Here is a 24,883-nt window from a genome sequence, read left to right as displayed (position 1 = left end):
GTGATAGGATCATAGCTCACTACAGCCTTCATCTCCTGGGCTCAAGCTATCCTCCCACCTCAGCCACCTGAGTAGCTGGGACCACAGGTATGTATCACCATGCCTGGGAAACTTTAATTTTTGTAGAGATGGAGTCTCACTATGTTGCCCAGGCTGGTCTCACCTGAACTCAAGTGATCCTCCTGCCTTGGCCTCCCAAAGTGCTGGGATCACAGACGTGAGCCATAGCGCCTGGTCCTCAATGCTTTCTTATCCCTGTGTTGGGTGTAACTTCAGCCCAGCAGGGAAGAGAGTGTCCAGTTGGAAGCTGAGATGGGTGTGTGGGGAGATCTGTCTGTGGCAGGCATCTGCACTGCAGCTAGACAGCCTGGCCTGCCTGTGGCTGATTACTGGGGGCGAGATCTTTGATGGTACTCCTGGAACTCCTAGCGGTGGAGCATAATGGACAAGCATGCGCCCACTCAGCTTTGAAGTTAGGCTGGCTGGTCCTAGCTCCATGTCTAATGAGATCTTGCTCCTGGGAGACCTTGGGTAGATCACTTTTCTTGAAATTTTGGTTTCCTCATCTGTAAGATGGTGACAGCAGCATCTACCTCATAGACACTGCTGTTGTGCAAAGAAACTGCTGGCAGCAATAGTGAGTACTTGGTTCACTCTGGCTAGAGATGAGCGTGTTACTGTCTGTGGTCACCGGCTTGCCAGCTTTTCTGGAGGATAGGGGTTGGGTATTTGTCATTATCTTTCTACTTCTCCTGCTACTGGGTTGGGAGCCAGGGGAAGGAGAAGTAGAAAGCTAGAGCTCTTTGGTAACGTGGTAGAGCTGGGGGCAGGTGGTGTGGTGGGGCCTGCCACCCCTCTCTCCATCCCCATTCTCTCTGTTTGGTAGGCATACGCTGACTACATCGGGTTCATCCTTACCCTCAATGAAGGTGTGAAGGGGAAGAAGCTGACCTTCGAGTACAAAGTCTCCGAGGTAGGCCCAGAAGGAGCTGCTGCAGCAGCCTTTCCAAAAATAGCTCCAGTGTCCCGTGGGCTCAGTGCCCACCCCAGGGCCAGTGCAGAAAATAAGATTGATTGCCCAAATATGTGTGCACTTCACATTTTTGTGTCTATATTTCTAATTTTTAAAATCTGTGAATAGATGGATATTTATAAAATTGAGATCAAGGTAAATATGCTGTTTTATAGCTAGTATTTTTGGTAATTGGTGTTTTAGATAACTTTTGAAATTAAAAAAGATTACAAAAAAGTAAACGTGCTCACTGGAGAGATCAGTAATAGACATGTGTATGACATTCACAGCAGAGCTGACTTCTCCCTGTGTTTCTCAACCCAGCTCCTGGGGCAGCCCCAACTGACAGCGCACATCCAGGAGACCAAGAGCACTTCTCCTGCAGTGAGCTCTGCCCTCATTTTATTTAATCATTTAATGTTTTTTATTTTTGTTTTTTTTTTTTTTTTTTTTGAGACAGAGTCTCGCTTTGTTGCCAGGCTGGAATGCAATGGCTAGATTTTGGCTCACTGCAACCTCTGCGTCCCAGTTTCAAACAATTCTCTTGCCTCAGCCTCCTGAGTAGCTGGGATTACAGGCGCACGCCACTGTGCCCAGTTAATTTTTGTATTATTAGTAGAGATGGGGTTTCACCATGTTGTCCAGGATGGTCTCGATCTCTTGACCTCATGATCCACCCGCTTCAGCCTCTTAAGGTGTTGGGATTATAGGCGTGAGCCACCATGCCCGGCCCTTTTTTAGAAAAATACAGAGACAGGGTCTCATTATGTTGCTCAGGCTGGTCTCAAACTCCTGGGCTCAAGTAATCCTCTTGCCTTGTTCTCCCCAAGTGCTGGGGTGACAGGTGTGAACCACCAAGCTCAGGCTCTCATTTATTTAAACAGCCCCTAACTTCAGACTTTTAGGTTGTCTCCCTGAACATTGCTCCTCGGAATATCCCTGCACATAGATTTCTGGGCCTTGTTTCTGAAGGATTCATTCTTAGATGTGGAAATGCTGAGTCAAAGGGCACATTCATTTTTTTGTGTTTGGGTTCACACTGCCTGGTGGGTGCTTTTTGGATGTTGTTTCAGAGATAGTTTTGTTTGTGTAGGGAGGGCAAGAGCTGTGGGGAGGCAGATACTGATGGGAAGGTGTGGCCTTACCGGCTATTTGCTGTTGCTAGATGCTGTCTCCCAGGGCTAGGACCTAGGCCTCCAGCAGTCTCTTGGGTTTGTGTCCCAGTTGGCCCAGAGCCACCTTGAGTCTCTTATCTCAGACACCAGGTCCTCAAGAGTCTCCCTCAGTACCTTGGCCTACCCAGCTCTCTAGCCACAGCCTTGGGCTTGTTGGGTAAGGTTGGCTCTGCCCTGGCCCAGTTTCTCCACCTGCCCCAAGACTAACATTGCCCGCTTCGCCCTTATACCCGGTCACTGGTGGAGCTGCCTGTTCCTGAGCCTGTCTGGCTGCTGGGTGGCCTAGGTCCTGTTCTGTCCACTTCAGGAGAACCAGGCTTGTGCTTCTGGTAGATAGCCTTCCCTTGGGAGCCACGCCCATTAGTGGTTTTTTGGGTTCCTCTTGGGCTCACTCAGTGCTCTGGGAATGAGGGTTTGGGTGCAGGATGGCTGAGGAAAGAGGGGCTTCTTCCTCGAGCCTGTGGTGAGGGATGCTCAGCTGTGCTCAGTGGGCCAGGAATGTCGTGGAGGAAGGCTAATTAAAGGGGAAGATTGTAATTACCCCAGCAAATCCTTAGCTGCCAAGTTCCCTAATTGCCCATGGCTTTGATGGTAGCCATCCACACCAGTCAGGTATTGTCTTTTTTTTTTTTTTTTTTTTTGAGACGGAGTTTCACTCTTGTCACCCAGGCTGGAGTGCAATGGCATGATCTTGGCTCACTGCAACCTCTACCTCCCAGGTTCAAGCGATTCTCCTGCCTCAGCCTCCCAAGTAGCTGGGATTACAAGTGCCTGCCACCACACCTGGCTACTTTTTGTATTTTAAATAGAGATAGGATTTCACCATGTTGGCCAGGCTGGTCTCAAACCCCCTACCTCAGGTGATCCACCTGCCTTGGCCTCCCAAAGTGTTGGGATTACAGGCATGAGCCACCATGCCTGGCCCAGGTATTGTCTTAGCTCAAGAGCTGTTCTTTGGCAGGTTTGCAGTGTGGTTACACATTTGGGTTCTGGAATTAGGCTGGCTAGTTTCATAACTTGTGAACCAGTGACCTTGTCATTTTTGACCCTCTGTTTCCTCATCTGCAGAACGGTAAGAGTTAGCAGACCTACTCATGGCCCTTGGGGAAGATTCACTGGGATTCCACAAGTAGGGTTTTCTTTTGCATAGTGCCTAACACATACTAAATAAATACTTTTATTATTAGCTATTGTTACTGTCAGGCATTAGTCAGTTCTAATTTTCAATAGTGTTGTTGCATAGAAAGCTAGCTCTTGGCCGGGCACGGTGGCTCACTCTGTAATCCCAGCACTTTGGGAGGTTAAGGCTGGTAAATCATGTGGTCAGGAGTTCGAGACCAGCTTGGCCAACGTGGTGAAACCCTGTCTGTACTAAAAATACAAGAAAATAGCTGAGCGTGGTGGCAGGTGCCTGTAATCCCAGCTACTCGGGAGGCTGAGGCAGGAGACTCGCTTGAACGTGGGAGGCAGAGGTTGCCACGAGCTGAGATTACGCCACTGCACTCCAGCCCGGGTGAAAGTATGAGACTCCATCTGGAAAAAATAAAGGTCTAGCTTATTTTTATTTATTTATTTATTTTTTGAGATGGAGTTTTGCTCTTTTTGCTTTTATTGCCCAGGCTGGAGTGCAATGGTGTGATCTCGGCTCACCACAACCTCCGCCTCCTGGGTTCAAGCGACGCTTCTGCCTCAGCCTTCTGAGCTCCTGAGTAGCTGGGACTACAGGCATGTGCCACTACGCCAGGCTAATTTTGTATTGTTAATAGAGATGAGGTTTCACCATGTTGGTCAGGCTGGTCTCAAACTCCCGACCTTGGGTGATTTGCCCGCCTTGGCCTCCCAAAGTGTTGAAATTACAGGCGTGAGCCACTGCGCCCGGCCAGCTAGCTCTTATATTAAATGATGCCTTTCCTCCTCTTATGGGTGTTAAGATTTTCCATTTTTGCAAAATAAATGTGATAGGTTTATTTTTGTTGTTGTTCTGTTTGCTTTTTTTAAACTTACAAGGGGGCGAAATTAAAAAATGTCCAGTGAAATTTTAGGGAAGATTCTACTGGTCCCTGAAATCCAAAAAGGAAGCACTGGCCTAGGGAGAATGAGAAAGCTGGAGTTGTTCTTTGTGCCTCAGAGGGGTTCCAGCCACAGTTCCCTTTCTTCCAGCCCTTCTCTCCCAGCACATCACACAATAGAGGCAGCCCCTACATTCAAAAAGCCCTCTCCAGAAGAGGAGCTGGGAGCCTTTGAATTATTCATTGGCCCAGCTGAGCTAGCAGCTGGGCCCTGGCTCCTGTGACCTTCGCCTTCTCTCTCCCCTTCAGTGCTTCACCTAAGACTGAGATCCCTGGGGAATCTGGGACTGACTGGTGCTTCCTGGGGCCAAGATGACTGTGCCATCCATTGTAAGCCCCCGTTGCTGCATGGGTCAGGTCTGGCCTGTGCTTATCAGCCATTCCTGGTTCTTCACAAAGCCAGGCTCTGGCAGCGCTCTCACATTTCAGCAAGGCAGGTTTATGCCATCCTGGCCCTCTGCCTTAACCAGGTGTAAAGGGAAATTTCTCCTCTTGCAGGCTACTTTTCATGTCCTCCCGTGCCTCAAGCCTAGATAAAAGGGAGATGAGAGAGAGTAGCACTCAGGGCCAGTTTCACATATGCAGCTGAGGGCACAGCCAGCCTGTTTCATTAGCTTAAGCCTGCCTCTCCCCAAGTACATACATAGCTCTTGGTTGAGTCTTTCACATGGCAGGCCTGGTCTGCCTTGCCCTCCCAGGTGCACCTTCTCATGTGAGCATCACCCTGCTGGTTCCTACCCAGTGCCAGGATTTTCTGTAAGTTTCTTCTTACACCATTTGTTTCCATAGACACAGTCAAGATCCACTTTCTGGCAGGGACTCTCTTTCCAGGATTGACTGATTGCAGATAGCCTCTGCATTGTGTTTTCCACCAGCCCTACTGCTGGCCTGTTTCTACGAGCCATACCTGGAAGGAGCACCTTCTAGCTGACCTTTGGTTTGGATAGACAGCCACACCTATTTCTTCACTGAGTAACATTTTATATGCCAATGCTGCCCACACCTCTGACTCCAATTCTACTTCTGGGTCCCTGTCTTCTGTGCGAAAGGTGTGGGGGGGATGGGATCTCAAACCCTGCTGCCCTACAAGCATTGCACATGATGACCTGGCATTTCCACAAAGACTGAGTTGCAAGCTGATTTACCATTGCATTGTGTGTGAAATAGGTAGTGAAACAGATGGAAATAATCCAAACATTTCACAGTGAGGAATTAAATAAATTATAATGCAGTGGCACGATGAAATGTTATACATTTAGTAAAGGTTATCATAAGATTCTGTTTATATGTAGCTGTGAAATGAGGTTCATGAGGAAAAGGAGCAGGCTGCAAAGCAGAACGTGTCCTGCGATGAATATATACCATCACCCTGTGCCAGGCACTGTGCTCTTTAGATCAAGAAACTGAGAGGCTCAGAGTTAGTCACTTGATCAAGGTCTCACAGCAACTAAATGGTGTTTGAGCTGGGGTTTGAATCCAGGCCCACTGTGCTAAACAATATAAAACACTCTAAGAAGACAACACAGAAGGGTATGTTAAAATGTTTAGTGTATTTCTGGCTGGCAGGATTACTGGTCATTTTTGTTTCCTTCTGTTTATATTTCTATTTTTTTATGATGAGTAGGTATTGGATACTGAACAAAAGGCTCCGATACAGTCTTTGTAAACAGTTGTCAGGGTTGGAGTTTGTGCTTGTCTAGCAGCAGCCCATGGATAGGCTGCCTGTAGAAACCAGGTGCTGAAGCCACCCTGTCCCTGTCCCATCAACCTAGTGCTCTTCCCTCTCTGGAAAGCCCATCATGCTCTCCTGACCCTCCTTCATAATCAGGACAGTGGGGAAGAAAGAGGGTTGGGGGAGAGTGGTCAGCAGGGGCCATGTTGAGGGGTCATTGTGTGGCAGTAGTGGATTTCCCTCTGTTTCTAAGCTGGAGCCACCAGTCAACGTGGCTTGGACCCCTCTATTTTGCCTCCACAGGCCATTGAGAAACTAGTTGCTCTTCTCAACACGCTGGACAGGTGGATTGATGAGACTCCTCCAGTGGACCAGCCCTCTCGGTTTGGGAATAAGGCATACAGGACCTGGTATGCCAAACTTGATGAGGTGAGGCCGCCACAGGACAGGCCAGGGGCTGGGCTGGCAGTGAGGGTGGTTTTGGCACCAGCTCGGGAAAGGCCTGCATTGTATAGCGCTTGTAGGTATATAAAAATCCCAGAGTTTGTTAAAATGGCAATTTCACTTAGCAAAATTAGAAATGAGTTTATACTCTGCTTGGTCATCTTCTGGGAAACGCTACTCTGCATATACAGCCCTCTGCACAAGGCTGTTTATGAAGTCACTGTTTGTATTACAGCAAATTGGAAACGTCCCACGTACCCATCTGTAGGGGATCACTTGAGCCCAGGAGTTTGAGAGTAGGCTGGGCAACATAGCAAGACCCTGTTTCTACAAAAAATAAGAAATGATGGTGCACACCTTTGGTCCTAGCTACTTGGGTGGCTGAAGCAGGAGGATGGCTTGAGCTCTGGAGTTTGAGGCTGCAGTGAGCTATGGAGCCACTGCATGCCCACTTGGAATGCTAGCTGCATAGTACTCCATGGTGTAGATGAACTAGTCGATTTAACTGATCCCCTACTGATGTTTTTATTTTTGAATCTTATCAAGCTATTATCTATTCAAAGCAAACAAAAATAAAAATGCAGGATCTCAGGCCCTGTCCTTAGAAAAGCAGAGTCTACAGGTCTGGGTAGGGACTGGGAATCCGGATTTTCACCAGCTCTCCAGGAGATTCTCATGCCAATTGTCTATAACTGAGCTTACGGAAATTTGGGTCCTAATTTCTCTGGCCCAATATTTTTACATGGAGCAGAGGGGAGAACTCAGGACCCAGTGAAATGCTGTTCCCAAGAGAGGCCTGGGGCTGCCTCTGGACTCTTAAGATACATCATCTTGTTTTTGTTTTTTTTTCCTGTTGCTCAGGCTGGAATGCAGCGGCATGATCTCAGCTCACTGCAGCCTTGACCTCCCCAGCTCAAGCAATCCTCCTGCCTCAGCTTCCTGAGTAGCTGGGATTACAAGCAGCCGCCACCATGCCTGGCTAATTTTTGTATTTTTAGTAGAGACAGAGTTTCATCATGTTGGCCAGGCTGGTTGCAAAATCCTTGCCTCAAGTGATCCGCCTACCTTGGCCTCCCAAAGTGTTGGGATTATAGGTGTGAACCACTACTTCTGACCTTGTTATGTCTTAAAGCTAACAGATTATAGCTGTACAGCTTGATGGATTTTTACGTATTTTTTACCCATGGACTCACCACACATGCCAAGTTTTTTACCCATGGACTCACCACTCATGTCAAGCAATAGAACATTCTAGCTGGAGTGCTCCCCGTCCCAATTGATATCGGCCAGATTCTTCTGATTTCTATTCCATAAATTGTTTTTTTCCCCATGTTTCTGAACTTTATATAAATGTCTGGCTTCTTTTGCTTGATGTCATGTCTGAAATTCATCCATATTTTTGTGTATAGCCGTAGATCTTTTTCTTTGCTGTGTAATATTCTGTTGCATGAATATTCCACAATTTATTCATCTCACTGTTGGACATTTCTGCTGTGTTTCCACCTTTTGGCTACTCTAAACAATGCTGCTGTGAACATTCTTCTGCATGTCTTCTGATGACACATGACACAAGCTGACCTGAGGGTGTGAAGAAGGTAGCATGTGTGGGAATCACAGCACTTACCTACCAGAGTCTCGGTGGGACTCCAGTGAGTTACCAGATCGGAGGGTTGAGGCTTTTTCCAGATTCCTCCTGTCTTGCCCCAAGACCCCTGTGCCCTGGAAGAAGGATCAGTCTATGATAAGCCACCTGGGTAGTCTTCTGCTGTGGGAGAATAAATGCTTTCCTTCCCTTTCCTTCTGTGGCCGGTCAGAACAGGGAGCCAGGCTGGCCTGGCATGGCAGCCTGGGTCCCCAGTCAGGTACTGCCCCTGGGCACCTGCCCACTGGGATGCTGCTTAATGTGCTGCCACCATTTTGTGTCTCTTGTGTTATCAGGAAGCAGAAAACTTGGTGGCCACAGTGGTCCCCACCCATCTGGCAGCTGCTGTGCCTGAGGTGGCTGTTTACCTAAAGGAGTCAGTGGGAAACTCCACGCGCATTGACTACGGCACAGGTACCTGCTGCTTGTGGGGCTCTGTACTTACCTGGCTTCACTGCTTTCTTTTTTGGGGCTTCAGGTGGTCTCAAGGCCCTCTGAGCAAGCAAGAGCCATCAAGAATTCGCCAAGTACCTACAGCGTATTGGGGCAGCTGGGGTGTAGGGTGGTTTCTGTGGTGGGGGGCACAGGGTGGGTGGGGGTGGGAAGCGGCCAGGCTTGCAGGGAGGCCCGGATGCTGTGGCTCTGCTGTAGTCCACCAGGGGGAGCTGATGCCCCATGCATGGTGCTTGCGCCAGTGCTGCTTTCTGTTCTTGTGAAAATGGTTTCTGTGAGTGCCTCATCCCCAAAATAATAATTAATTGAACACTCACTATGTGTCAAGGCAGCAGCTTCCTGAAGCTCTGAGAAATGAGAGCGCTTCTTGGTGACCTTTGTAGTATTGTGGCATGCTCTCTCCCTTGCACCCCTTGTCTCTTAGCCATTCTCTGTGCTGTTGAGCTCTTTGGATCTGTGGTCCATGTAAGCCAAGTGGGTTTGGACTTTGAGGAGAGGGAGTGTGTGGGCACCTTAACAGGGAAGTGTAGACAGGTGCAGTGGCACGCCTGTAATCCCAGCACTTTGGGAGGCTGAGGGAGAGGATTGCCTGAGCTCTGGAGTTTAAGACCAGCCTGGATAACATAGCAAGACTCCCATCTCTTTTTTAAAAATGTATTTAAAATTATTTTTATTTATATATTTATTTATTTTTTTGAGACAGGGTCTCACTTTGTCACCTAGGCTGCAGTGCAGTGATGTGATCTTGGCTCACTGCAGCCTTGACCTCCTGGACCCAAGCAATCCTCCCACCTCTGCATCTCCCCACCTGCCGGTACCTACAGGTGTACACCACCAGCTTGGCACTTTTTTTTTTTGAAACAGAGTCTCACTCTCGCCCAGGCTGGAGTGCAGTGGCGGGATCTTGGCTCACTGCAACCTCTGCTTCCTGGGTTCAAGCAATTCTCCTGCTGGGACTACAGGCACACACCACCATGCCCGGCTAATTTTTGTGTTTTTAGTATAGACAGGGTTTCCCCATGTTGGCCATGCTGGTCTCAAACTCCTGACCTCTGGTGATCCAGCCACCTTGGCCTCCTAAAGTGCTGGGACTGGGATTACAGGCGTGAGTCATTGCGCCCGACTGATATTTTTGTATTTGATGCGCCCGGCTGATATTTTTGTATTTTTGATAGAGATGTGGTTTTGCCATGTTGCCCAGGCTGGTCTTGAACTCCTGAGTTCAAGCTGTTCTCCCACCTCAGCTTCCCGAAGTGCTCGGATTATGTGTGTGAGCCACCATGCTAGACCCCATCTCTCAGAAATAAAAAAGGGAGGCGTTCTCTAGGTCAGGGCATGGCCTGTGTAGCCAAGGAGGACCCCTACTTTGGTAAGGGCCCGCCTTTCCTTTCTGGCCTGAGGCAGGCAAATGGGAACACTGCTTAGCCCTCCCCTTGTCTGGGGAATGTGATCCACAAGAGGGAGCCCTGGCCACAGAGGCAGGCCCTGGAGAAGGGCCCTCTTGAACCAGGTGGGGCTTTGACTAAGACCAGCAGGGAAAAGATCAAAGAGGGAAGACTGGTCAGGTCAGCAGGGATTGGTGCCCCAGCTGCATGTAAACCCCTGAACAATGGGAGCCTGGGCCCTGGCTGGTCATAAGTGGATACTGTGGCAGGGGAAGAAAACTGAGCTCACAAGCTTCCAGGCCCTCTAGGGGTCTTTGTTCTCCAGAGACAGGACAGGAGTATTCTCTGATATATTCTCTTCTCACCTCCCTCCAGATAGGTTATGTGTGATACTGTGAACAATGGGATTCAATCACAGTCCAGTGAGTAGTTCCTACAGTGCAGACCATTCCTCTTTGATATGACTGGGAAAGGAAGGGAGGGTGCCTTTTCACCCTGTAATCTGATCATGTGTTCCCTGATAGAAGCCTGCAGCGGCTCCCCATTGCTCTTAGGGTAAAGTCTGAGCTCTTTCCTATGGCCATAAGGCCCATGTGACTTGTAGCCTCATGTCATTACACATTCTCCCTTGTTCTCACTGCCTTCGACATAATGGCCTCCTTAGGGTTCCTCAAACAGATTAAACTTTTTCTTGCCTCAAGGACTGTGCACATGCTATTCCTTCTGGCTAGAATGCATTTCTTGCTTCCCTCACTCCCTTTGCCTTGCCAGCTCTCATCTTTCAGATTTCAGATTAGATATTACTTCCTTAGGGGAAACCTGAACCCTTATGTCAGGGTCTCCTGTGACAGCCTCTGGTTAGCACCATGTCTTTCTCCTTCAGAGCTGGAATCATAGTAGTGACTATATATTTAATGTCTGTTGTCCCTGATAGATCATAAACTTTCTGAGGGCAGGGACTTACTTGTCACTGTCTCCTAGTGTGTGACATGGACAGTGACTTCCTACATGGTAGGTGCTCAGTAAATACAGTGGAGTTGCTGAGTGGGTTAAACCTACAAAACGAAATGTAAATGTCCAGCCTGGGTCTTTTAAGAGTAGAATTATAGTACTGGTAGTTTTTTTTTTTTTTTTTTTTTGAGACAGTCTCATTCTGTTGCCCAGGCTGGAGTGCAGTGGCCCTATCGTGGCTCACTGCAGCGTCAACCTCCTGGGCTTAGGTGATCCTCCATCTCAGCCTCCTGAGTAGTTGAGACCACAGGCACATGCCACCATGTCTGGTTAATTTTGTAGTTTTTGTAGAGACAGGCTTTTGCCATGTTGGCCAGGCTGATCTCGAACTCCTGAGCTCAAGCAGTCTGCCTGCCTCAGCCTCCCAAAGTGCTGGGATTACAGGCATGAGCCACCATGCCCAGCCAGTACTGGCATTATAGTTCTTGAAAGGAAAGGGCCTAGCAAGTCTTTCTGAATGGGGAAAAGGTCTCATTGTCTCCATGTTGACCCTCCTTAGAGGGGCACTTATCAATGATTTGGATTCTGGGAGACCAAAACAATCCCAGTCCTTTACCTGGACCACTGTCAATGTTGGTTGTTTTTTCTCCTCCAGGGCATGAGGCGGCTTTTGCTGCTTTCCTCTGCTGTCTCTGCAAGATTGGGGTGCTCCGGGTGGATGACCAAATAGCTATTGTCTTCAAAGTGTTCAATCGGTGAGAGAAAGGACAGGAGGGCTGGAGGAGGGGGCGTGAGGGGGCCATCTCTTTCCTCCTCAGCCTGGGAAATGGGGTGCTGTAGGGTTCTCCTGAGTGGCTCATTGTTCTCTTGTCCTGTCCTAATCAAGCTCTCGCTGTGGATGGAGTGTCCAAGGCTTTTTCCCAACAGGTTCAAATTAACCTCCTAGTAAGAACAAGTGAAAGAATTGTCACATAATGTCTGCCAGTGCTCGCATGGTGTTGACCATGTGGAGAAAGAATTCTAAGCACTTTATGTATAACTGATTAATTCTTACAAAAACCCTGTGAAATAGCGACTGTTATTTCCACTTTACATATGAGGAAACTGAGGCACAGAGACATCCAATCTCTTCACTGAGGTCACACACTGGATTCACGCCATCTGAACGCAGGTAGTCAGGCTCTGACCTGCTGCCCTGCACCACCCAAGCCAGTCGCTGGGCAGCACTGATGTGGATCAGTTACTGAGAGCCCTTAAGATTCCCATTGCGAGCCCCTTTCTAGCAGTGCTGCTGCAGCAGGCCTGTGACGGAGCCCAGGAGCAGTGCTTGACGCTCCAGAGGTGGCTGCCATATGCAGCCTCTGATAAAATTGAAGGTTGCAGCCAGAAGAACCTAGGAGATAACCTGCTGGGACTCATGTCAGCTTTCAGACAGGCCGACTGAGGCTGGAGAGGCTGAGGCCCTGCCCAGGGTTTTACAAGTTGTCAGGAGTTGATGGTACCAAAACCTACCTTCCTAATCAGTGATTTTTTTCCCTTTCCTGAGCCAAAAGATGGCTAAGTGTTTGTCGGGGGAAATGAAGCTACATGATTGAAATTGGAACAGTTACACTCTTCAGTGGTTATTTGGGGCCTCCTGTGCTCCCAGTGGCCGGAGGGGTAAGAGCGTCTTTTCACTTTCTGCTACCTTCCCTTTCTTTCACCACCCTCCTGTGCAGGTACCTTGAGGTTATGCGGAAACTCCAAAAAACGTACAGGATGGAGCCAGCCGGCAGCCAGGGAGTGTGGGGTCTGGATGACTTCCAGTTTCTGCCCTTCATCTGGGGCAGTTCACAGCTGATAGGTACTGCAATGGGGGGCACCTCTCCCTCCATCCCCAACCAAGGCTGCTTTCTGTGCCCCTCCCCTGCCCCTCCTGCTTTCCCTCCTCCCTTCTTCCTGCCCAGGGCAGTGACAGTTGGAAAGCAGGGCATTAGACTGGCTATTGAGGGAGGCTGTTTGCTGTCAACCTTCTGCTGTGAGAGCCCGTGTGGTGGGCTGGGGGAGGCGGAGGCCAAGTGCCACCAAGATAATGGGAAGTGACATGGGCTGGAGCAAGGGCGCACGCCTGGTGCATAATGGACTGGTGTGAAATGCACCCCAGCTCCTGGCAGCAGCTGTGGGGTTTTATGTTGAAAATGAGGGACCCTTTTGATTCGGTGACCAGCGTCATCCACTGTTATTATCAAACTGTGTGCAAAGGGGCCCGTTAGGGAGCAGCCACCAAGTGCTGGGCGGTGGGCTTGCTTCCTGTGGGGCTCAGAGAGGCCTACTCGGTTGACTCCCCTGCTCTTGAGGCTGGTTTTCAGGATAGGGGTGGGTGATCATCTCTATTTTGATGTAGAATGAACTGCCTACAAAATGATATTCATAAATGACCATTTATTGTGGCCTCCGGTGCATTACCTCCCTGAATCTTCTCGGTGACCCCTCGAAGGGTCTGCCAGCATGAGGCCAGTTCTGCTGACTGGCACCTGCGCCAGGCACCATACTGAGTGCTGTAGGTGTGGTAATTATTGTCACGGCCCCTAGGAGGAGGGACTGTTGTTATCCCCACTGTTCAGGTGAGGAAACTGAACCTTGGCAGGCTGAAGTCATGTGTCCAATGCCATGCAGCTAGAGCTTAGCGCATTAGAATATACACACTCAAAGCCATTTATTGCTCCTTCAAGGTCAGGTGTTGAGGGGAGCACGGGCAGGACTGAGGCCCTTGGGTGGGTGTGACTGCTGAGCTGGGTTGCCCAGGTAGTAATGGGGCCTGGTTCGGAACCATGGGGTGCTTTGCTCTTCCCAGACCACCCATACCTGGAGCCCAGACACTTTGTGGATGAGAAGGCTGTGAATGAGAACCACAAGGACTACATGTTCCTGGAGTGTATCCTGTTTATCACTGAGGTGAGGAGGAGGGGTGAGGGAGAATCCCACAGCCGCCTCCGGACTCAGATGAACCAAGGCTGGCGGCTTCACAGTGGATCAGAAGAGCCAGAGCTGCTGCCCAAAATGGCAGGGCCGGCCAGAGTGGGTTATTGCAAAGGAAGCCCCACTGGGCCTCTCCTGAAAGAGTCAGCCACTGTTGACTGTCAGGATCTCCTCGCCCAGTTCTCTTGCAGTTTCTCCTGAACACCACAGGAGTCTTGAGGTGAGGTCTAACACTTGGTCACTAACTGGCCTTGGTGACTGCTGCAGCAGGTCTGAAAGGGTGGGAGGGCAAGGTTTGCAGGGGAGGGTCAACATCTTTCAGTGGGGCCCCACAAGGCTCTGTAGAACATGTGCTTGTGGATGTGTAAAATGAAACCACTAGAGGAGATGGTGTGAACTTCTGGTGCAGACAGCTTTTCTGTTGAAGGGACATATCTCTCTCAATGCCTGAGGATGTGAACCCGAGCGAAGTGCGGAGTGGGAGTGTGCAGGCCTGGCCTGTGGTGGCAGTCACTGGACAGCCAGCCCTGCGGCTGGGCTCTGAAACTGGAAGTTTTTGTCTCACCAAGGCAGGATTCCTTACAGTGGGCCCTGGACCGCTTGTGCAAGATCTCCTAGGGTGTTTGTTAAAATGCACATTCCTGGGCCCCCATCCCAGCTTACTGCATCAGGATCTTAGGGGACAAGAGCCAGGAACCTGCATCTAAACACACTTGCCAGGTGACTGCATGGGAAAGCTAGGGACCTTCTGCTCTCTGGACCTCTCTTCAGGGAGGTGTTGGGACTTTTCCTCCTCCCTGACACCCTCACCTCACATTTCTGAAGGGCGCCCTAGCTCTGCTATCTGGAGAGGGTTTGAGGGTTCTATCCCTCCTCAGTCCCTTTCCTGACACCAGCACGGATGTCTGCTGCCTCAGTGAGGTCCCTAGCAGACCTGTGGACACTGGCTTTGTATTCTGAACCTCTGAAGAAATGGAGAAGCTGGGTTATAACCAGTAGCCTTGGCTCCAAGCTCTTCCTGGTCAACATTTGGCTCAAACATTCTGCCAAACTCCAGAGGCCAGAGGGAATGACACATTTTTTCCAAGTCAGCAAATGGAGCTGGGACTGACGGCTGGGCGGCCACCACTTCATTCCCGGAGATCTGCTGCCCTCAGCAGTGTGGCAGGCCCAAGGTCGGAAGGACTTGGGGGCAGCCTGGCTCGCCGCCTTGAAAGCCAGTCACGTGCTGCTCTCTGTGGAGTGGAATGCGGGGGTCTGTGGAGGCCTAGGGGACCTCAGGATAAGCTGGAGGAGCAGGGTGGGAAGAAGGGTGCAGATTCCACACTGAGCTCTGGCATGGGGCTAAAAGGTTGAGCTGTTTGCACTCCCCTGGCAGCTGGCCGGGCCCCTGGGTCCCTGTCGATATTCTAACTAGGAGGCAGGCCAGGCCTGGCCTCTAGGATTTTGGGAATTGATTCCATGGTAAGATTTTGTGTTTTTAGTTGGTTGGTTGATTCTGCTGGTATAAAAACCCAAAAGCTTTCCCAAAGTTTGGGTCCCAGTTCCTCTGCTAGAGGAAATCTCAAAATAGCCACTAGGTGGCAGGAAAGGCACACTGAACTTGGAGAAGGTTTGGTGACATTTATTTGAGGCCGCAGAGGGAACAGGGAGGGGAGGGTGTGCCTGGAGTTTTTGGCTGTTCCGCACCTTCTCCACAGGGCCTGGTTTTCACTTTGGGTCTAGGCTCTTGGGCATGGTGTTCAACAGTGGATGCTAGGAAGGGTGTGCCCAGGAGCTGAGGTGACTGCAGCAAGGGCTCATCTTGCCATGTGGCCACTGGTTGCAGCACTTGTCTGTTCTCTAAGCGCCCACCCTCTTCCACCTCGGAGCAGTGAGCAGCATTTGCAGCCTCTAGTTGGTGAGTGGCCTGGCCTCGCTCACTTGGGACCTGTAGGCTTGCACGGAGTTCTGTAATCTTTGGTTGGGCAGGAGGCGATGTTGTCTCTGGAGACCCTGGGCTCATCATGGGCTCTTTTAGCTGGAGATTAAACCTAACACCAAGAACTTGGGATGGAACTGGGCAGCTCTTCCTGGGTCTCATGCCAAGACTACCCTGGTACTCTCTGCTCTCATGTACCCATGGACATCCTAGGTGAGGGACCCCACCTGGCAGGGCTTCTGCAGTCTCTGGAAATGCAGCCCTGGTGCCTTTAAGAGCCCAGGGCAGGCAGGAAAAGAATTTCAGTTTCAATCTGGCTTCTAAATTTGGAGTTTTGGGAAGGGAGGGATCAGATTTCAGCTGGAAGGGAAGGAGCTGACAGGAAGGCGCTGTGCAGAGCCTCCCCACCCCCGCCCATCCCCCCAGTTACTGACAGAGGAGCCATTTACAAAAGGCCGATTCTCTGGGGAGTGGAGAGGCAGGAACGCAGCGTCTGTGAGTAATTTCCTGCTCAATATGGCTGCTCTGACTCACACAATTCCCCTGGGGTCACTGCGGGCTGCAGCTAGCTCGCTCGTTCTGGCTCTTTCTCTTCTCCCTTTGTGGCTAGAATGAGCTAATTTTTTTTTTGTCTTCTCGCCCCAGATTGCTTTTTTCCCCCCTTGTCTGTTTTCCTTTGCCAGAGTTAGAGGGTCTCCTTCTGAAGGGCTTAGGGAGACCCTGGGGCACTGAAGGCCTAAGGGGCAGTGTACAGCCCCTCCAAAGAAACTGCCTCTCTCGCCTTTCTGTGGGTTGGGGCCCAAGGCCACTGGAGTTCCAGGACATGGGCTTAGCCCTGTCTCTGCCAGCAGCCTTTTGGGTATATGTTCTGTGGCCCTGGTGGGCAAGGCTGGCCAGGAGGCAGGGCCTCTGTCTGCCTGTGTCCATCTGCCTGCCTTTGCCTGGGAGCCCTTGCTGGGCAGGTGCCTAGCAGACAAAGCCGGCAGGGTGCCTCCTGGTTGCTTGGTCACAGGGCCGTGTCCAGAGAGTGAAACTGGTTACACAGCTCCATAGCTCCCTGAGCTTTCCCAGACCTGGAAGTGTGCACAGGGCTGGAGCCTTCAGAGACTGGAGAAGGGGTGGGTAGGGCGGGGAGGGGGAGGGGTTGGGGGTGGAGTCGGTTGAACACGGCAGTTGGGGCAAAGCTCCCCGGAGGTGAGGCCCCTGTAGGCTGGGGGTGCCTGGCTGCCCTCCTGGAGGAGAGAGCCTTGGACAATTCCGGGTGAAGCAAGTGGCCCAAGACAAGGCCCCCAGGGACCGGGTGGGTTTTGCCTCTGTCGAGTGCCTCGGGCTCTTGCCTGGCTGTAGTGGAGCCTGGGAGAGGAGGGGAGGGAGGAGCCTGTTGTCCTTGCTTCTGAACATGGGTGTCTGGACGGGCTCTTAGGGAACCTGGGCCAGGGGAGGGAGGTGAGGTGGATAAAATGTCAGCTTTTTTAACTTAAATCTTAAAAGTTTTGTCACAGTTGCCCTTACTAGAGAAGTACGAGGCCTGCCAGGATTGGGTCACCAGGTGGCAGCCCACAGCTCAGGAGTGGGGGCTCCTGAGGGCCTTCATGGTGAACTGATGCCCCAATATGGAGAGTATTTCCGGCTTATCTTTTCCCCTTCAAACAACCCAGCCTCCCCCGACACCCGCATGTTTCTGGAACCTTCCAAGTCTCTGCTTCTTTGCCAGACTCAGCCTCTTTGCAGAGTCTTCCTTCTGCAGCATGGGCTTGGGGTGCAGAGCCCTGTTCCCCTGTAAATGCTGCCCATGAGCTGGGGGGCTGTGTGGGGGGAATTATGAACTGCTTGGTTAATAAACACAAATGTGCTGGCCTCGTGGTGTCAGGGGGATACATCAGATGTCCCTCTGTGGTTTCTGATGTCATGGGAACTTCATGCTGCTGGCTGCAGAATCTTTCTCTTCCTTCCTGGAAGGTCAGACTCTGGCAAGAGGGAGGACCAGGAATGGAGCTGTCCTTGTGCCTGTCTCTTACAGCTACTGTGGCAGCCATTCCTTCCCCACCTTCTGGCCAGGCTAGGCTGACTGCTGCTTCAGGCATCCCTGCCTCCCGTAGGGCCTCTCTTTCCTCACTCTGCCTGCCATGCAGAGGGCTGTTGGATACCTGGGTTTGGTCATACCCATCTTGACCCTCCTGCAAATCGACCCTTTCCTCATCTAGCTCTGCTGGTGGCAGGTGCAGGAGCAGACTAGGTGTCCTGTGGGGGAGGCCTGGGGGAAAGGGGGAGCCTCGGGGGGAAGGGGGGGCCTGAAGGGAAAAGGTAAGCCTGTAGGTGTGGGGTCCAGCTGCTGCTGTTTATCTGAACCTGAGTGGACCCCTGTGCTGGAGAGGTGCTCTGGGGCTCCTGGGGAGTCGGTGGGAACTGCACCAGAGTCTCAGGCGGAGATCTTATCTTATCTTCCTGAGGCTGCTAGATTGGGTGGGCAACAGAAATCAGGTCCCTTTTTTTTTTGGCTATGGGAGAAAGAGGGGTGACTGGGGGTGGGTGTGCAAGGAATGTCGTATTTTCCTAGGAGGCCTTGAGGGCCAAGGGGGAGCCCTGTCTCTGGCACTTGCATGTACCTGTCTGTATGTCCGCCCCACAGGCAGATGCTGTAGCTTGGCCCCCAAGTGTCTGCGCGTTTGTTGCGTGCGTGCGTGCGTGCGTGTGTGTGTGACTTTGCTACAGGGGAGGAGGGATGAGCTCCTAGCCAGCCCCTGCCTCTTCAGCTTGTGGCTTCTCTTTTCCAGATGAAGACTGGCCCATTTGCAGAGCACTCCAACCAGCTGTGGAACATCAGTGCTGTCCCCTCCTGGTCCAAAGTGAACCAGGGTCTAATCCGCATGTATAAGGCTGAGGTGAGTGGGGGCTGGCCAGCATGCCTGTCCCTGCTGCCACACTTGGTCCTGGGCTGGGGACAAAGCAAAAGATGTGGGGCCTGAGGCTCCTGCTTCCTCCTACTCTACCGTTTTGCTCTAAATCTTAGGCTAGCCCCTCTGACACTTGGGACCTCAGAATCTCCCGTCTGGGGGATGGGCAGTCAGAGAAGCACCGGCTACCCCAGCCCTGAAAAGCTGAGGCCCAGCTCTGTGCTGATGAGCTTGAAGGCTGAGGCAAGGAACTGCTGCGTCGGGAGTTGGGGCGGTGGGGGCCTCTCTGCTCCCGTCAAATAGCTGAAGGCTCCTTGAGGCTCGGGCAGCCTAAGTCTGTCTCTCCCATGGCATACCTGGGAAGGGGCTTACCCTTTGGAGGCGTCTCCAAAGTGCTGCCTTCCACGTTAGTATGTATGATGGCTGAGTGGTGGGAAGTCTGAGGGTAGACTGGGAACTGGCATTTTTATTGACTGCTTCAGAGATTTTGATGCAAATGGTTTTCCCTGCTCTCAAATCAGATGATGCCAAGGAAAGGAGAGCTGAGGTTTCCTGGAGCTCCCCCTGCTGGGAGGCGGCCGAGGGTGTCTCCTGCCCTCTTGGCACTTTTCTCCCAGCCAAGGAGGTGGCCTTTTCTCTCTTGCAAGTGGGAGGAGACATTTTATTTCTACCCTGCCCTTCTGCTAGCTCCTCCCACTGCTTGGGAAGACTAATCCTAGAAATGCTTGGCCTTGGCTAGGAAAGGGCTGGATGTGAAGTTCCACACCTGGAGGGATGGGTCCCTAAAGTCCCTTCTTTCTGCCCTCAGACTGGCCCTGGTGGCTAGTTCATGCCCTCAGGCACTGTCCTGTGGGCACCATCTCTTGACTCCTGGCCACTCTTCTCTTCTGGGAGGGGCTGCTCCAGGTCTTCATTGGACCCAGAGCCTACTGGATCCCATCAGCAGTGGCAGGACAATGGGGAAGGGTGCCAGAGGCCGGCGGGGTTGGGGAGCACAGATTCTTCCAGTTGGCCTGGCTCCCTGCACGCTGCCCTGAAGGGGTTAACGAGGCTTGAACTGAGCAGGCCGGGCCCTGTCTCCCTTCCGCCCCTCCCCCTGTGGGTCCCCTTCCTCTGGACCTCACATCCTGTGTTTAGGTTCCAGCCCACATACCTCTCTAATCTGAGAGGCTGTTGGCTGGAGCTGCCGAGGCTCCTTCTGACTGCAGCTGCCCGCCCCCGGCTCTCCACTCCAACTCTGCCCTGGGTGACTGCCCTCTGGTGACCTGATGTTCCTGACAACCCCACCCCCACCTGTCCCACAGTGGGGGCTGCTGGGGAACTCTCACTCTGCTGTTTCCCTGCCCCCGCTGAGGGTGTCCGAGCATGTGAGAGGTGTACAGTGTCCTCCAGCCTCCTCTCAACCCTATCTCCTGTGTGCCAAAGACAGTACTGTCCTCTCTACAAGCCTCTTAAGTGACTCTAAACTTCCCTTGACTCAGGCTCTAAGGCCCAAAGGATAGTGGAACAGACCCTGTCACTTTCTCCTACCTGCCCTTCATAGACAAAAGAACTTCAGGCTGACAGAGGATGAGGGAGGAGCACATTCAGATTGAAAATCGTGATGGGGTGGCAGGAACACAGGGACAGTCTGCTCTGCACAGGCCTTCAGGGTCTCCGTGGGGGCTGAGCACAGGGGCGAACACAAGGGGGACACTGAAAATGACCACCAACTCAGGATGAGGGTCTCTCTAGTAATCACAAAGTGGCCTTCCTGAAAACGGAAGATTGTAGCCCTGGGTGTGGCAGGCGCTGTGTGGGGAAGGGGACAGGCTCGCTGGAACTTACTGACTTGAAGATCACCAAGTCTTCGCCTGTAATCCCAGCACTTTGGGAGGCTGAGGTGGGCGGATCACTTGAGGCCAGGAGTTCGAGACCAGCCTGGGCAACGTGGTGAAACCCTGTCTCTACTAAAAATACGAAAATTAGCCAGGCGTAGTGGCGCGTGCCTGTAATCCCAGCTACTTGGGAGGCTGAGATGGGAGAATTGCTTGAATCTGGAGGCGGAGGTTGCAGTGAGCTGAGATCATGCCACTGCACTCCAGCTTGGGTGACAGAGTGAGACTCCATCCCCCCTCCCTCCCCCAAAAAAAAGATCACTGGCCGAGTGAGGTGGCTCACGCCTGTAATCCCAGCACTTTGGGAGGCCAAGGCAGGTGGATCACCTGATGTCAGGAGTTGGAGACCAGCCTCACCAACATGGTGAAACACCATCTCTACTAAAAACACAAAAATTAGCTGGGCATGGTAGTGCACGCCTGTAGTCCCAGCTACTCAGGAGGCTGAGGCAGGAGAATCACTTGAACCTGGGAGGTGGAGATTGCAGTGAGCCGAGATCGTGCCACTGCACTCCAGCCTGGGTGATGGAGCAAGACTCCATCTCAAAAGAAAAAAAAAAAAGATCACTAAGTCTTCACAGTGTTCAGCACTCATTGACAAATTAGTACAAATTACTAGCAAGTAGCCCTTAGTCCTTGGTCCCAAAGGGCCCATGGGCTGGCATGTTGCCTGCACAGAGGTCCCGGGAGAGGGCTTGCTTTCTCAGCCCAGTTCTTACGCCCTAGGGAGGACCTCCAAGGCTTGCCAGTCTTGCAGTCCAGGAGTGGGTAGGAAGGCTGTGTCTCCCATCAGAGCTGGCTGATGGAGGGGAGTCAGCCTCTTCGGCTGCCACAGAAGTCTGACCCACCTGGGAGTAGGTGGCCTCAGGATTTGGGTATAACTTTACATCTGTCCCCATATTTCTGACCGAAGAACCAAGTGCTCTCAGGGGTCTTGTGTGGGAGGGGGGCCTGTCTTTCTTGTGGGCCATCACTGTGTGGGTGCTGCCTTCAGAAGGACCTTGTCAGGGCCCAGAGAGTCCCTTCCCCTGCTTGAATCACCTCTGACTGGAAGGTCAGAAGTGACAGGCTGAGGCCACTGTTCCACCCAGGTACATAGGAGGGCCTTGCTGGGAGAATGCCCTGGCCGGGGGTGCCTCCTGCCCTGGAGCCTTTGGTTTCCTTGGCCCAGCTCTTGGCTTCTGTGACTCTGAGGGGGCTGGCTCTGGGGTCCTATGGGCAGAATGGAGAGAAACTCCGCCTCTGCCCCCCTCTCGCCTTGCAGCTTCTCCTGTGGGAGCTAGAAGCAGGTTGACCTTTGACCCCTTCTGGAATTCCAGGACCCTAGGGGGTGGGGGGGCTCTTATGACCACTTCCTGGATGACATAAGTACCATGGCAGCTGCCTTGGCCTCTGGCCTGGATCTGTGGCTGCTCCCCCTCCCGCCCAGGGGCCACCTCCCGCTGCCTGCTCCCCACGTTCTCTGCCTCAGGCCCAGGATCCTGGCTGTGGCCAGGGCTCTGCTCCCCACCCACCATGAGCTTGGTCCCCATCCTTCTTTCCCTCCCCTTCTGGCATCTCTTTGGCCCACTCATCACCCCCGTGCCTCTCCCTCCTATGTTTCACAGCTGGTTTTTGAGGAGAGGGAACCTGGGCCAGTCATGGCACCCCTTTTCCCTCAAAGTTAGTTGGAGGTTGAGACCACAGCCACAGAGTGAGGCTCTTACTCCCTCTGAGGCCATAAGGCTTGTTCCGCCCCAGCCAGGAGGTGCCTAGCATACTCTTGTTTCTGTGGCCAAAGATGTGGGAGGAGGCCCTCATCAGTCTTGGCAGATCCAACCCTCGCATGCCCAGAGTGGCTCCTGTGAGAGCTAGTGACCAGGTGTGGTGGGCGTAGGGTGCTGTGGTGGGAGCTGCAGCTGGAAGCTGGGGTCGGCTGCCTCTGGGCCAGGCCAGCTGCTGTGATAGGCCCTGTTGCTCACTCTTCAGCTCTGCTCCTCTGCTAGGGGCCTGGGCTGGGCTGGGCTCAGGGAGTTGGGCCACCCCCCTGCTTAGCCATTCCCCTGTTCAGTGCTCTTTTCCCCTGCCCCCCCACACAGGCTGCTGGGAATTGCCCAGGGGTGGGGGGATCTCAACGTCAGCTGGTTCTTATTGTCTTACTCTGAAGTGCCAAGATGCCTTTTTCAGTCCAGAGAACTGAAAACTGGAGAAAACAGGCCTTGGGCCCAGCCTCAGCCTCTTAGGCTTATGTTCAAATGTCCCCACATCTCTTCTCCAGAACTGGGGCTGGTTTTGGAGGGTTCTTTTCACCTCAAGTTCTCAAATTCCCCCTCTGGACCAAGTGATGTCACTTGGCTGTCTCTCTTCTCAGTTTCTACCTTGTTGGGCTGCCTTCTTTCTCTCTCTCTCTCCCTCTCTCTCTCTCTCTCTCTCTCTCTCTCTGTCTCCCTCTCCCTCTCTCTCTCTCTCTTTCTCTCATGGGTCTCATTGTTGCGGAGTAGGTGTTTTTGAGTAGGATGAGTAAGGATGTGGGGGAGGAAGGCCTGGGGCTCCCCTGGCAGGGCTGCTTCCTGGGCCTGGACTGGACACCCGGGAGCTGCTGTGGTGCTTGGGGTCCCAGCAGGGCTGTGGTGCAGCCCTCACCACTCTGCTCAACTGCTCCTTCCTCAGTGCCTGGAGAAGTTCCCTGTGATCCAGCACTTCAAGTTTGGGAGCCTGCTGCCCATCCATCCTGTCACGTCGGGCTAGGAGGGGCCGAGCCGAAGAGCTACCCAGGCCACCGTTCCTGTGCCTGCCCTCCCCACCCCAGCAGTGGCCCCTCCCCACCCCCTCCCTCTGTTCGTCCTGTTTGATGAGAGGCTGTTAACTGGGGTGGGGCGGTGAGATGGGCTTGAGCGGGGGGCTTGGAGCATAAGACTTCAGGACCCAAGTTGGGAGAAGTGACCAAAGTGTAGCCGGTTTCCTGACCTTCCCTGTGCTGGACTGGCCAGAAGAGAGGGCTGGGACCCGGTCACTGGGCCACCCTCTCCTGTTCTTGGCCTCTTCTCCCTTTGCTCCCGCCCAGTCTGGTTTTGAGGCCAGGGGCTGTTCTTCAGCACTGCAGTGAGGAGAGGGGAGGGGAGATAACCTGCTGCTTCCATTGCTTTTTGCTTCCTGGAGTCAATGCCTTTCTAAGGGTTGGAGCTGCTCCTCGCAGGGGTGCGTCAGTTTCCCAGGCGATGCTAGGGGGCTGTTCATGCCAGGGCTGGAAGCTGAGGCTGGCTGCCAGCCATGGTGTGGGGTGGGGTGGCCTTAGCTGTCCTGGCCGGTGCCCCTCCCAGGCTCCTTTTCACCCTGCCCTCTGCACCTGAGGGCAGGTGTGTCCAAGACTTCTCCTGGCTCTTCTGTTCTTCAGCCTTTGGTTTTGCTGGGTTTTCTGGCTGTAGCCACATCCCTCCCTCTCCCCAAGGGTAGCCTAGCTGATGGAAGCTGCCTTGTGGGTAGGTGCTGGGCTCCTGGGAGGATGCAGCTAATGGGATGAGGCCTATCTTTCCAGAACTTTCCCTGGCAGGGAGGGGGTGGCAGAAACTCAGGGGGGCGCTTGGGGCCCATTGTGTCTGGAGAGCCTGGATTCCTCTGGGCAGTGTTAGGCCCATCTGCTTCTGTTACCTCTGTGCTGCTGCAAGCTTCACTCAGGGCCCCTGGGCCCTGCTTCTCTGCTCCCTTGGGTGGTGGGTGGGCCTAGAAGGTGGCAGTCCCACTCCTTGTCCTCCCACCTCCCTGAACTGTCCATTGCCTTTATAGGGTGAGGTAAGTGACGGCCTCCCAGGCCCAGGCTTTGGCTCTGAGGATGTGCCCAGTGGGGGCTGGGCAGGCCCATTGAGGGGAGAGGGGGGCCTAGCCACATGCCACCGCCAAGGTTTCTCCTAGGGCTGTTCCTGGGCCTGGCTCTTACAGGCTCATCCCCCAGGCCTGCCCTTCTCCACTGCCCCCCTCCTGTGTCTGGGTCCACACACCCTTCGGGAAGGGGGAGCACTGAGAAGCACAACACAGGGGCTTGGCCTGGGATCCGGTGATGGTCTGGGCACAGGCTGGGACAGGAGTCCCAAAGGTCAGTGACAGTTTCCCAGAAGAGGCCCAGCTCCCACCTTTCTCCCAGGGCCAGACACCCCTTCCTGGCTCCCCTGTCCCCCATTGGGCTCCCAGCCCCTTGCACCCTCATTGCTGTTCGGATTAAAGCCTCTGTTTTGCACCTGTCACCTGTGTGAGATACGTCTTTTCATGTCACGTGTTCGGCCCATCTCTGCACGACTGACCTCCGTCAGGTCCCCTTCCCCTAGGCCACAGTGTCTGAGACTTGAGCTGTTTCAGTTTGGGTTGAGCCTTTGGTGGGTTTAAGTCCCAGCTGTCTCCAGCCCCAGCTGCAAGGTTGTAAGTTACTGAAGCCTGTGAGCCTCAGCTTCCTCATTCAT

The 24,883-nt window shown here is 52.8% G+C and overlaps 1 protein-coding gene across 3 annotated transcripts in view; it reads left to right on the top strand.

Annotated features, from left to right (window-relative positions):
• The window catches only part of PTPA (protein phosphatase 2 phosphatase activator), a 37,460-nt gene extending 12,792 nt beyond the window's left edge, over nucleotides 1-24,668 (top strand). For all 3 annotated transcript variants that reach the window (XM_064377246.1, XM_064377247.1, XM_012457992.2), the window contains 8 exons: nucleotides 887-973; nucleotides 6,232-6,357; nucleotides 8,311-8,428; nucleotides 11,459-11,558; nucleotides 12,522-12,646; nucleotides 13,637-13,737; nucleotides 18,457-18,564; nucleotides 23,103-24,668. In XM_064377246.1, the coding sequence (XP_064233316.1) occupies nucleotides 887-973; nucleotides 6,232-6,357; nucleotides 8,311-8,428; nucleotides 11,459-11,558; nucleotides 12,522-12,646; nucleotides 13,637-13,737; nucleotides 18,457-18,564; nucleotides 23,103-23,180 (843 nt within the window). In that variant the 3' untranslated portion in view covers nucleotides 23,181-24,668. The remainder of the gene's footprint in view (nucleotides 1-886; nucleotides 974-6,231; nucleotides 6,358-8,310; nucleotides 8,429-11,458; nucleotides 11,559-12,521; nucleotides 12,647-13,636; nucleotides 13,738-18,456; nucleotides 18,565-23,102) is intronic.
• Nucleotides 24,669-24,883: the final 215 nt, after the last annotated feature.

This window comes from Aotus nancymaae, unplaced genomic scaffold (genome assembly GCF_030222135.1).
Source record: "Aotus nancymaae isolate 86718 unplaced genomic scaffold, 86718_ANA_hifiasm-v0.15.2.pri h1tg000003l, whole genome shotgun sequence".
Lineage (NCBI taxonomy): Eukaryota > Metazoa > Chordata > Mammalia > Primates > Aotidae > Aotus > Aotus nancymaae.
The sequence above is the reverse complement of the archived record's forward strand: the minus strand, read 5'-3'. Positions and strand labels throughout refer to the sequence as shown.